General features: G+C 28.2%; 1 protein-coding gene across 1 annotated transcript; it reads left to right on the forward strand.

Moving 5' to 3' along the window:
• The first annotated feature begins 710 nt into the window (after positions 1-710).
• Positions 711-1,202, forward strand: LOC145828462 (uncharacterized). The gene has a single exon (XM_082936220.1). The coding sequence runs from the start codon at positions 711-713 to the stop codon at positions 1,200-1,202; it is 492 nt and encodes a 163-aa protein (XP_082792346.1).
• The last annotated feature ends 12,714 nt before the right edge of the window (positions 1,203-13,916 follow it).

Raw genomic sequence — 13,916 nt, forward strand, 5'->3', positions numbered from 1 at the left:
TACAAACCATTTATGATCCTAAATAACATATATGTAAGGTTGAAAATAGTGAGAGGATTTCCGATCGTCTATGATTTATGTAATTGTTAAATAAGAAAATATATAAATGAAAATATGTAATTAACTTGAAAGTAGGAGTCATAAGTACTTGATTTTTTTCTCTATATTTTAAATGAATACAATAGACTTTTTTGTTTAAGTTTTACCTCAGGCTCAAATATTTGATAGCAAGCTAAAATTAGTAAAATATCAAGATAAAAAGTAAAAATTTTATGACACCCCAAAATTTTAAAATCGCCCCCTTTTCGCCCCCTTACTAGTTATCGCCCACCCTTTCGCCCCCTTACTAATTATCGCCCCCCAAATAACTAAAATCGCCCCCAGGGGGGCGATATTGCCCACTTTGGGAAACCCTGTTTTAGAGTATGATTACGTCTATATCTAAAATATGTTGCTGTACTTAAAACTATTTATTATCTTAGAAGATGATAATATGTAACAGTTAAATTGTTTTAGGTATATTGTTCTATACTCCACATCGTTATATACACAAGTGTAAGAAGTTAATTTGTGTAAAAAAAAGTTTAAGCCCCACATTCAAAACTTAATTAAAAGTTATTTTACATCAATAAATATATGTTTTTCTTATGCTTTTAAAAAACTTTAGTAAAGTTAAAGAAGGTGGTGAGTTGTCCCAAAAAGTTAACCAGATGGACAACTTTCTTAGAAGATCAAATGCTGAAATCCAAGGGATACCGGTATCAGAAAATGAAAATCTGGAAAGTTTAGTGATGAACACATTGAAAATAGTTGACCCACGGATTCATAGAAAGGATGTTGTTTCATTTAGAAGGATGAAACCAACTGGAAAGGCTGAAGATAAGAAGAAAGCATTTAATCCGATTTTAGTTAAGTTTAGATCTTTTGAACAGAAGGTCAAGATCATGAAAGAGAAGAAAAAGTTGGCAAATGCTAATCTTAACTCAATATGTAAAAATATTGAGAAGATTTACATCAACGAGAACCTATCACAATTTAGTCGGGACCTTCTTTACCATACAAGAAGGTTCCAAAAGGCTAATGGCTGGAAGTTCTCTTGGTCGTCTGGTGGGGTGGTTTTGATGAGAGAAAAGGAAACAAGCAAGGCTGTGGTAGTTCATTGTGTAGAAGAGTTAAAAAAATATTCTAAAAGTGATTGTTAACTATCACTTAATTCTAAATATTAATATATTTAGGTATTTATTTATTTATTTTTTTTTTTTTTTGAGTTTTTGTCGAGATTTTACTTAGTACTTTAAATGAGCTCATATAAGACAAAATTAGTTAAAACTGCTTCTGTTGAGATTTGTAAAGTTTGTAAAAATGATTTTAAACCTCCAAATTTTGAATCCATATATTGTGATGGGTGTAAAAGATGGATACATTTAAATTGTTCTGGGCTATCTAAGCTTAATTTTAACTTCTATTCTTATAACAGTGATTTATTTTATTGTAAAAATTGTACAAATAATTTTAAGTTTGACATTGTTGGGAGTGAAGACTTTTGTAAAAATTGTTTTAAAAGATTTTCTTCTAAAGATAAATGTGTGTATTGTGAAGGTTGTTTTAAATGGATGCATTGCAAATGTGTCAATATACCAAACAAGAGTCTTAATAAGATATGTAAAAATGATTTACCTTTTTTTTGTAAAGATTGTGATTTGAACATGTCTGTTTGTTATAGATGTAGTTTAGCTTGTAAAGACTCAGAAAATTGTTTAACTTGTTTTTTATGTAATAGAAAATGTCATTTTAAATGTACAACTAGTAAAAATGTTCTGTACCAATTTAAAAGCAATAGTTTTAGATTTTATTGTGATCTATGTGAAAAATCTGTTTTTCCATTTCAGAATGTTGATAATCTTGACTATGATTGCTTTAATAAACCTATTAAGATGAATATTAGTAGAAAATATGACCGATATTTAGACTTAAATTGTGTGAATTTTGGAAAAGAAAATACTATTAGTGTTGTTTACATGAATATTAGAAGCATAAATGCAAATCTACATAAAATTGAGGAATTTTTGAATTTAGTGAAAAATCTACCTGATATAATCTGTGTTTGTGAAACTTGGTTGACTAGTCTGAGACCTTTTATGGGTAAACTGCATGGGTATGATTTTGTAAATAAACTGTCTAATAGTAATCAATCTGGTGGTGTTGCATTTTTTGTAAGAGCTTGTCACTCTTATGAGGTTGTAGAAGGTATATCATTTAAACAGTGTGATGTAGATGATTTGTGGATCTCTATTAAACTTGGAAACAATAAACATCTTATACTTGGTAATGTGTACAGACACCCAAGCTCTACATTTAATACTTTTAAAGAAAATTTCGTAAAGTTTTAGATAAATTAAATGAAAAGAAAAGAGATTTTATAATTGGTGGTGATGTAAATATAAACTTATTTAGTAGAGATCAGCGTACTTGTGACTATTTGAATTGTGTTTCTAGTGCTGGTGCTAAACAATTTGTTGATTCCCCAACTAGACTTTCTTCTGATTGCTCCTCTAGTTCTTTAATTGACCATGTTTATTCTAGTTTTGGGCGTGAGAAGCTAAATGTTAATGTTGTAGATTATGATATATCTGACCATATGCCTGTTGTTTGTGAAATTAAATGTTTAATGAATAAAAATGAATTGTGTTATCAAAAATCAGTTCAAGATTTCAGTAAGTTTGATGTTGGAGTTTTTTTAAATGATCTTAGAAGGAACTTGGGTAAATTGAAAATGAGTATAACAAAAGGTGAGGATATAAATGAGTGTTGGAATGAGTTTGAGAGTGTGTTTGGTAGCACAGTGTTTTATCATGCACCAATTAAAATTTTAAATAAAAAAGACCAAAAACTAAAAGCTAAACCTTGGATTTCAAAGGGGATTATTGTTTCAATTAAAAAGAAAAATCTAATGTTTAAGTCTGCCATCAAAGATAAAACTAAAAAATTTTCAATAACATTCAAAAAATATAGAAATATTCTGAATCGAGTTATTGAACGATCTAAAATACTTTACTTTAAACAGGTTGTAAACAAAAACAAAACAAACAGTAAAAAGTTGTGGAAAATAATTAACAATATTGTTGCTACTAAACCTATCTCTCATTCAAAAATCAATGGTGTGCTTGATGTGCATGGTAATGTTGTTGTTGAACCAAAAAAAATTGGTAATGTTATGAATAAAAATTTTGTGTCAATTGCTGATGATTTAATAAAAAAAAGAACACATGTTGCTTGTGATTATGATAAGTTTTCAATAGGTTCTGTAAAAAATGGTTTTGTTTTTAAGAATATATCAGCGAGCGAAATTGAAAATTATATTAAAACAATGAACCCTAACAAGAGTGTGCGTTCTGATGTCCCTAGTATTCGTTTTGTGAAGCTTAGTGCAAAAATAATTTCTCCCTATCTTTCTATGTTGTATAATAGTTGTGTTGAGTATGGTGTGTTTCCTAATTCTCTTAAACATGCTGAGGTAGTGCCGATTTATAAAAATGGTAAAAAAAACAATGTAAACAATTATAGACCTATTTCTCTTTTGTCTCCATTTTCTAAAGTTTTTGAGTCATTGGTGTGTGAGAGACTGAGTGATTATTTTCTGTCAAATAATTTACTGCACTGCAAACAATATGGGTTTAGAAAAAATAGTACTACTGAGTTAGCAGTAAATCAGATTGTTGAGGAACTAATTGAGGCTGGTGAAAAAAAAAAGGTAAATTGTTCTGTTTTTTTGGATCTTGCTAAAGCTTTTAACACTGTTAACCATAAAATTCTAATATCAAAACTTAAATGTTATAATATAAAATGCTCAATGTTAAATTTTATTGAAAGTTATTTAAAAGATAGAAGTCAGTCTACTGTTGTAAATAATGTTGTTTCTGAGCGTGAAATTTTGAATGTTGGGATACCTCAGGGTTCTTGTTTTGGTCCACTGTTGTTTCTTGTATATATAAATGACATATTTTCAGCTACAAATATTAAATTGAGATTGTTTGCAGACGATGCTTGTCTGAGTTATCAACATTGTGATATTGACCATGTTAATGTTGTTATAAATATGGAGTTGAAGAAAATTGATGAATGGCTGTGTAAAAATAGATTGTTTATTAATTATTCAAAGACTAAGTTTTTGCTGTTTAATAGAACTGCAAAAAAGAATGATTTCAGTGTTAAGGTAAATGGTTTTGTGATTGAGCAGAGTGAAAATATTAAATACTTAGGTGTGGTATTAGACGATAATTTAAATTGGAAGGCACATTTAAAGTACCTTAAGTCTAAGCTTTCAAGAAGTTGTTTTATGATGTCAAAATTAAGATATTATTTGGATACGAGTACTTTGAAAATGGTGTATTATAGTTTGTTTTATCCTCATATCCTGTATTGTATATCTGTTTGGGGTGGTGCTGCTAGTTGTCATTTGAAACCAATTGTTTGTATGCAAAAAAGAATTGTAAGATATGTTTGTCGCGTACCTGCACTGACTCCTACAAATTCATTGTTTTTAAAAACTGGTATACTGAAATTTAATGAGGTGTTTAATTTGCAAGTTTGTAAGTTGATGCTGAATACTTTGAGAGGATTTGAGGTTGACCACAGTTGTTTTACTCCAGTAAGTATGGTTCATACACACTACACAAGACATTCAAAAAATAATAATTTTGTTATTGAAAGACCTAGAACACAACTTGGCCTAAACTCCTTCAAGTATTTGGGCCCTAAGTTGTGGTCTAGTGTTCCAGAAATTTTTAAAAACCTAAAAAAAGATCAGTTTAAATATAGTTACAAAAAATTCTTGTTGAGCCAGTATGCTGAGAAGATTTAGAGTGCTGTGATTGAATATTTTGTGTTGCATGCAGATTTTGATTAATTGCTTTTGGTTGTTATTTTTATCTGTTTCTCTTATTATATGTATGGACAATTTTGTTTGTGTCTACTCTGATCATGATTGGCTGGTTTTGGTCTGTTGATGGGTATTGTATGGTTGTGCGTGATTGTTCTTTTTTTTTTTTTTTTTGCTACTATCCAGTTTTTATTATATTTTTGTTATATTTATTTGTTAGCTGTATATATTAATTATTATTGCTTAAATATAGTTTTTTTCTTTTATTTTTTTTTCTTACTTTTATTAGACTAAAATTAATTCCACCAATACAAGTTTCAGAAACTAAATTTTTCTTAATAGTTTTTGTTTAATTTTTACCTATTTATTTTTATTTTTTTTCTAATTTAGCTTAATTTTTAGATTTTTTTTCTGAGTACCATTTCAGTAAATTAGTTAATTATCAAGCTTTAAGATAGTTATTTAATGCTAATGTATTCATTATAATACTAGTTTTATGCATTTGCTCAACAGCTGATTGTGAGTTCACTTTGGTGGCAGTGATCACATGATTGGATTGTTGGTGTGATTTTTTTGTTGTAGCGCCGGTGAACACTTACTTGGGGATTTGAGCTTCATGATTTTCCCACACTTTGTGGTTTTTAGTGTTGAGATTTTAGCCTTGTGTGTGAGTGTTCTTCAAATGGCGTGTCACCAAGGGCTTTTTATTTGTTTAAAAGATAGTTTTTTGTTTATTTTATTTTTGGATAGTTAAAGTTAAATATTAATGGGGCAGGTAAAATTACATATGATGTAACACACTCACTTTTCCCCAGAAAACGTTTATCGTTGCAAGGGGTAGAGTTTGAGACTGATGTTTTTTTACCATAAAAAAAAAAAAAAAAAAAAAAAAAAAAAAAAAAACTTTGTTGAAGCCTTATTAAAAAAATAACTTAAATGAGTATAACTTGAAAATTTAGTGTTCTAATAGACAAAATAAACTGGTTACATGACTATTCAAATTCTGACAACTCAAATTCCGACAATTCAAATTCCGACAATTCAAATTCGGACGATTCAAATACGACAATTCAAATTCCGACAATTCAAATTCCGACAATTCAAATTCCGACAACTCAAATTCCGACAATTCAAATTCCGACAACTCAAATTCCGACAATTCAAATTCGGACAGTTCAAATTCCGACAACTCAAATTCGGACAGTTCAAATTCCGACAACTCAAATTCCGACAACTCAAATTCCGACAACTCAAATTCGGACAATTCAAATTCCGACAACTCAAATTCCGACAATTCGAATTTCGACAACTCAAATATGGAAAATTCAAATTCCGACAACTCAAATTCAGACAATTCAAATTCCGACAACTCAAATTCGGACAATTCAAATTCCGACAACTCAAACTTAGACAATTCAAACATCGACAACTCAAATTCGTTCAATTCAAGCTTTTAAAATTCAAATTTTTAAACTCAATTGTGGCAATTAATATTTCGATAATTTAATTTCGGACAATTGAAATTCTAAAAATTTAAATTCTAGCAATTTAAACTCCGACATTTCAAACCCGACAATTTTAATTTTGACAATTCAAAATACGACAACTAAAACTATGATAAATAAAACCAACAACATAAAATAAAGTTTCAAAAACTATTCATTTTTGTAGCAAGTAACCTCTTTTCAGTTTTTGCTATGAAAGCTTTGACAGTATTAATTGTTTTATGTATTTTTATCTTGAGTAATAAAACTTAGTTTTAAAATAAATACAAAAAAAATCAAAAAAAAAGTATATATCATAAAAAGTTTAATAATAAGAGTTTATTTTTATCGTAATTGTATATCTACATGTACTTGTCGTTTTTAAGTGTTGTGTTTTTAAATTTGTTAAGTTTTATTTTGAAGTCTTTAAGATGTTGTGTTGGATTTTAATCTCCTATTCTTATAGAGTAGGGTTTTTGCAACATACGGCCCGCAGGCCGGATCCGGCCCGCTAAGGCCAATATTACAAAAATTTTAATTAATTTTGTATCATAATTTTACAATAAAAAAACTGTAAAAATTTGACTTTAAAATACTTAATTTAAAAATAGAATTTTTATTTATGTATAGTGATAAAAACACCATTTTACGTCGTAACATTTTGTTTAGTTCAAGATCAGAGGTAATACCTTTACTTATAATAAATCAATTTAAGAGATATGCTTGGTTATATATACGCAGTTCTGGCGGTTACTAACTATAATGCCGTATTAAAATGATATCCTTAGGTAGTTCTATGCTACTATTTAGATCAGGGGTCGGCAGGCAGTTGGTGCTCGCGGGCCAAATTTTAAGTTTTATAAATCTTCGCGGGCCACAATTTTAGTTTTAGTGATATTTGAGTAATCTTTTGGCTTTAGTTTTAGTCACACAAGAGATAATTTTACTTTTAATCACTTTGTTACTTTAAATGACTTTAAGCTACAAAAAGAATGCTAATTAATATAAAAATTTCTTTGGGAATAGAATTTAAATTGTTAAATATACTAAAGTCCTAATAGAATATGTACTTTCTTAAACACTAAATGAGTTAAACTTAATACCCTGGTGAAATGGTTTAACATTTTAAAAGCTAAAGCAGTAGAGTATTTTGTTGATTTTAAAATGTTATACAGGGACTTAAAACGAAATAAAGCAAATTAATTTAACCTACTATATATTTTTCCTCAGCGGGCCACATTTACATGCTCGCGAGCCGCAGAAATTTCTTTCGCGGGCCGCATTCCATTCAAAAATAAAATGTGCTCGCGGGCCGCAGATTTACCCTTCGCGGGCCGCATTTGGCCCGCGGGCCGCAGTTTGCCGACCCCTGATTTAGATTAATCTCGTTAAATAATTAAGTAGGTATATAGAAAATAAATTGAAGTAAATCTAATAATCTAACAGATTATAAAAGTTGATGGAACCAAACTGCTGTTTATTGAAGTAGTTTTACAAAGCAGTTAGATTATTTAAACTAAAATTTGTTTAAGTAGCTTTTTAACTTTGTTAGAAAGCTTAAACTACTTGTAAAAAGAAATCGAGTCAATAAGTTTAGACTGTATTTACAAAAAAATAAATTTGCAATAAACTAAAACGAATTGTACTAACAAAATAGTTCGATATGAAACACTTCGGCTTTACAGCCGAAGCGACGAAAACAAACCCAAAAAAACCAATAAAAAACAAATACTAACAAACAGTAAGTCAACTAAAAAAGCCAAATTCAAACGAGTTCGTTACTGTTAAAGAGAACTTGAGAGAAGAAAATGAAATAAGATGACTTTCTAACGCTACAGAGCGGTTACAAGATCTAATATTAAAATGTTATTAAAATACTGTTCAGCACAAGGATGCCACAAATAGATGATTCCAAAAACTTAATAAAAAGTCGTATGTTTTAGCTTAAAACATTACTTTCGAGTAAATTTTAAGTAATCGAGATTTTGTATTTATAAATATAGTATTAAGTCGGTCAAGGGTTAAATATTTATTATCCAAGGACATAGAATCTAAGAGCAGCAGTTACAAGGGTAATATTTGCGGTTATGTTTTAACCGATTTGTATATAGTTTTCATCTGAAAAATTAAAATTTTAATATTTTGAAGTTAAAAAACTTTTGCATGTATGTTCAATAAGTACAATGTCGTTATAATAGTTGTTCTCTTTTAAAGCTTTATAATTTTTTTAATGTAAGTCACGTTGTCGTAACGTTTTATTTAAAATAAATTGTATCTCTACATATACAGTAAAACTTCATTCTATGCTTTTTTTTTTGATAAAAAAAATCATTTTCTAATATTAAAATCAATATAATTGTTTTTTGATGCAATAAAAAACATTTAATTTATTATTCTTGTGTAATTTAACTCTAGATTTGATATTAAATTGTGCTACTTTTTATTATGAGTTGCCCATTTTTCTTTATTCAAGTTATCAAATTTTTGAAGGCAATTTTTTTTTGATTAGATTAGTGTAACATAGCGCTAAATTAAATGTATATCTATACCATGATATTCTAGGTATGTTACTCTATTTAGTGTAACACTTTCGTTTCTTATAGTTTCAAAAAACAATTATATTGTTTTCTTAGTCAATGGTGAGCTTTTATTGATCAGTTTAAATTGGGAGAATTCTAAATTTTGTTCACGTGTTAATATAACATAACCAGTTTTTAACATTGTTTTTTTAATTTTTTTTTCAACTAATATTACATCAATCAATGCTGGTTTTATGAAGATAAAAACCTATTTAGTTTATATTGAAAAAAATTCGAAAAATATATATTCATTCCTAAGCTCCTCAAATTTTACAAACTAAAACAACTAAGATTTATAAGTGCACATTTCATTACAACATTAAAATTTATAATTCCTGGCTATTGCACTAAGATAGTCAAGTTATCCATTAAAGGATATCTCTCCACGATTGTTTTGATCCTTTCTTCTCGTTTCCGAATGTCCATCCGAGGAAGAGGAGGACTCTCACCGCTTGCATAACGAGCCACTCTCGCAGAGATCAGTCCTTGTTCTCTTTTCAATAACTTAATGCACTTAAAAACACTTGGATTTGCGCAGTTGAACTTACTTTGAAGACTTCTGTGCCAACCTTCTAGAGCGTTGTTAGTTCGATGCTCTCCTGACAGTGTTTGAAGGTACACGTTCCATAATGAAATCGGGAACAAGGGCTGACGGTTGCTTCCGGGAACTCCCACCCATGTGTCTTCAAAATATGCAAACAGAGGCACAGTTCTTTGATCGAATTGATCAGATTGCCTCAGTAAGAGGTATGCCCCAGCTACATCATCTTCTGGGACAAACGCCAATGCACTTAATTGCCTAATTGAGTGGGCAAAATCTCCATCCTCTGCTTCGTAGGGTTGCTTTAAGCCGAGTTCTATCACTTTACGATAAATGCATTGAGTGAAGTGGAAGAAACACCCTTTAGCAACATTGTTGAACTTTTCATTAACTACGTTAATGGCAGCCCTTTCGAAATCTGTGTGCCAAGCAAGAGGAGCTAGATTTACATTATCAAGTAATGCATTGATTAAAGTTCTATATGTTGCTTCCCTTTTGTTCGGCAACAAACAGTATACTAAGGGAACAACTGACCCGTAGCATTTACCATGAATGGTATACAACTGGGGAAAAAGACGACTTGGAGCACACTTAAATATTCCGTCACTGAACACGATTTCAGCCTGTCCCAAGAGCCTTAGGTTCGCTTGAGTTGCAAAAATGAGAAGTCTGTCACTACCTGGACCAGAGTCAAAAACCAACCAGCTTTCACGGTTGAATAACACTTTGTCTTCCTCTCTCAAAACTAGCTCATTTAAAGAAGCGGGCTCAGGCGGACAGCTTTCTGCTACATTCCTTGACCTTTGTAGTGTTCTCTTAAGACTAGATTCCTTTGGCATCTCAAAAATTGAATGAGATGGCATCGACCCGTAAGCATCACTAACAATCCTTGATGTAGAATTTGTTGTACTCGTAGCAGTACTTTTGGCAGTAGAAACCAGCTTCAATGCCTGTAAATTAGTTTTATGTAAAGAAAAAGTGTTTTACTATTTATCAAATATGTATTTATGAAATAAAATATATATGAGACACAATTTTCTTATTATTCTATTACTTTCAAACTATTTATTTTTAAAGGCTAAAATGAGGCTACTCATTTTGAAGGATACTCATAATAAAAACAAACATGCACACATTTCTAACATCTTCAAGATCTTAAAAGACCATAAATTGATCATTATTTTTTGTTTTTCACAGGGTTGCCACTGGTTTAAAATAAAATTCAAGGTTTTTTGATCATTTTTAAATTATTTGGCTATTTTTGCTTGGATTTTTAAAATTGTTTAGAATCTGGAGCCAGCCAGTTTATTTTGAAAAAAAGATCCAGATCCAGAAAATTTCAAAGTTCTCTGTAAAATGGCCATCCTGGTATAAAAAGTTTTAAAATTTCATTTTTTAATAAATAATCATAAAACAATTAAATTGCATGTAAAAAAAGAACAACAGAAACAAACAAATCTCTAGTTAAACAAAAAATGTGGAAAAAAAAAATCCTGTGAATTTCTAAGTATTGGGTCAATTCTATTTTTATTATGGGTAGACCTTTATATCAGCCTTCAAATAATATATAATGAGAGTAAATGAAGAATAAACTATGTTTGATATTTAAACAAGTTAAGGTCATAGGGGTTTCAACATTATTTTGTTCACCAAAATGTATATAAGCCCTTATATCAGTTATAACTATTACATACTGTTTTCTGAAAAAAAAAAAAGAGAAACAGCCAGTTGTGTAAAATGTTTCTGATACGAAATCAGGGTTGACACAGATCAACTTGAGAAAAAAATGTCCAACTTTTCCTGACTTTTTACAAAAGCTTTCCTGAATTTTCTAAATCAAAATTTTAATTTAAACCTATTCTAAAGTAAATAATGAACAACTTAAAATTATATCAAAGTCAGGAAAAGTCAGGAGAATTGACAAAAAAATAGTTAGATATTGACAGTTAAAATTTCAAAAATTCCTTATTCTCCAAAGCCTTCAAATGGTAAAAATCAATAAAAAATTTCATTGTCAGACTAAAACTGCATATTGTTCTTTAAAATTTACAAAACTACTTAACTTCCAACGACTTCATTTGGTATAAATTAATAAAATATCCTTTATAAAATTTCAAAATCTTATAATAAGATGTTAAAAAATTACCCTACCAAGCTGTTTCTGGATTATTTATAGTATTGATGATCTTAATGAACAATCTATATCAGTATTACATGTTTTAGACTAATATATTTTTTTTATTGGATATTATTAACTTCCAGGTTAGTTTACTGTTTATCTAAAACATGTAACACTTATATAATTTGTTCACTAAGTTTAACAAATACTACCTTACCCATATAATTAAAAATCCTAAAATTAAAAATTGATTAGAAAAGAATATACTTTAGTAACTGTAAAAAAATACAAACAAATGTAAACTATATATATGTTATATAAAATATTTCCTCTTATCATTTACCAAAAAATTTGAAACAAATAAATCTACTGTTATTTATTTATAAAACTTAAGTTATACAAAAACTACAAATATGTTAAGTTATCATGCTATAAAATTCTCTTTTAACTGGTTATTCAAGTTTAAACAACTTAGATATTAACTTTCACTAAGTGACTAAATGTTCAACTGTTAAATAAGTTTATGATCTTTAAAATAACATTTATTTGTAAAAAATGAGTCATAACCCCTATTGCCAATTTAAAATTGTGTATTTACTTTTTTATTTAGTGCGGCTGGAATAAAGACCTATCTAAACAAAAACTGATTTGTAGAGATATTCTAATTTTTATTAAATACAAATCTAAATGTATGTATATTCTTAGCTTTAAAATGTTTGTTTTTTTGAATTGTATTAGTAATGACAGTACATTTATCATTGAATAATATAAAATTGTATGGTGGAAAATAATTTTTTTTTTGTTTTGTATCCAACTTCTTATCAAAAAATCAACAATACAATATTAAAAAAGAAAGATTAATCTAAAACTATATACTCAATATAACAACTACAGTAGGAACTAATATTTTTATAACCAAAAAAATTATCTATAAGTATAAAATAATTGTTATTTCAGACATGCCACTCTTTTATTCAAAAACTGTTCTTAATAATCAATTAATAAGTAGCTTTAAAATGTGCAAAATTTTAGTTTTTTTTTATTCTTAAAGGCTAAAAGAAAATTAAATATGCTTTTTAGTGTTAATAAAAATTAAAGTATAAACTTATAGTTTACAAATATTGAAGATTAACTAGATTTCACCTAATGTCTACTTTAAAAACTTCAAATTTTTATTTTATGCTATGTCAATGTTTTAAATAAAAGTATACTTACAGTTATCCTGGTGTGATTTGGACTGTGATTATGTTCATTTTTGATTTCTTCAACTCTATCATCTCTTACAACAATCTGAGTTATATTTTATAAAAATAATTTAAACAATTATTTTTTTTACTCAACTAACTTAATTTACAATAAGGCAGCTAAAAATACAAACAATATAAAATTTCAAAAAGGTTTGCCACCAACTTTTGGAAAATTTTCTCCAGGTTTTTCAAAGTACTTGTTTTTGGGTCTGTTTTTAGTTTAAATTGAAGTTTAAGGTAAACAGTATAAAAACATTGAAAAATACTGTGAAACTACTTCAATTTTTTTTATCTTTGTAGTAGATTCTTAAGTCTAATTTAAATATTTCTACTTGACATGTAAAAATTGTTTAAATTCCATGTTTTTTTTAAACTTTCTCAAATTGCAGGTTTTTCCAGGTAAAGGGACAACCTTGTTTCAAATGAATAAGTTTTAAATAAAGATTAAATTTTTAGTTTACATTTCTTATTATTATTAATTTAACTCTATTATACTAACCCTAGCAGGACACTTAAAATCTTTCCAATATTCTTCACATCTATAAAATGACACTGTTGGATCGTTTTTCTTCTTTGAGGTGAAATTATACAAAAAACCTTTGGAGCACGCTTTCAGCTTTCCTCTTTCTGTCCTCACATAGTCAACTTGATTCACTAAAGAAATTTAGTATTTGCTTTAATAAACTTTACTTTTTCATCATATCAAAAATTCACACACAACTATTCTTATAAGTATATTTAGGTTTAAGTTTAAAATTCAATCCAGTTTAATAATTATTGTTTTATTTTATTCTTCTACTAAGGTGAATTCAAATAATGTATAACATTTTTATTACTTTTTGTATGAATGCATCATGGGAGATATATTATTACCAATTAGAAATAATTAGTAATTGTAACTATTAAAATGTAAGATGTTATACAAGTTATTGTTATAAATAAAAACTAACTTATTTGTTACTAACTTTTGATTATATTTAATTAATTAGTGTACAACTTTCGATTTAAGCAGGTTTTAAACAGCTTGTTTACTTTTTAACATAATGCTTTATTATGGATTAATAAAG

The sequence above is a fragment of the Thalia democratica genome, chromosome 2 (genome assembly GCF_965202585.1).
Source record: "Thalia democratica chromosome 2, ktThaDemo2.hap1.1, whole genome shotgun sequence".
NCBI classification, from domain to species: Eukaryota; Metazoa; Chordata; class Thaliacea; order Salpida; family Salpidae; genus Thalia; species Thalia democratica.

Coding starts and splice junctions, on each gene's coding strand:
- LOC145828462 (XM_082936220.1), top strand. CDS start 711: ATGGACAACTTTCTTAGAAGATCAAATGCTGAAATCCAAGGGATACCG.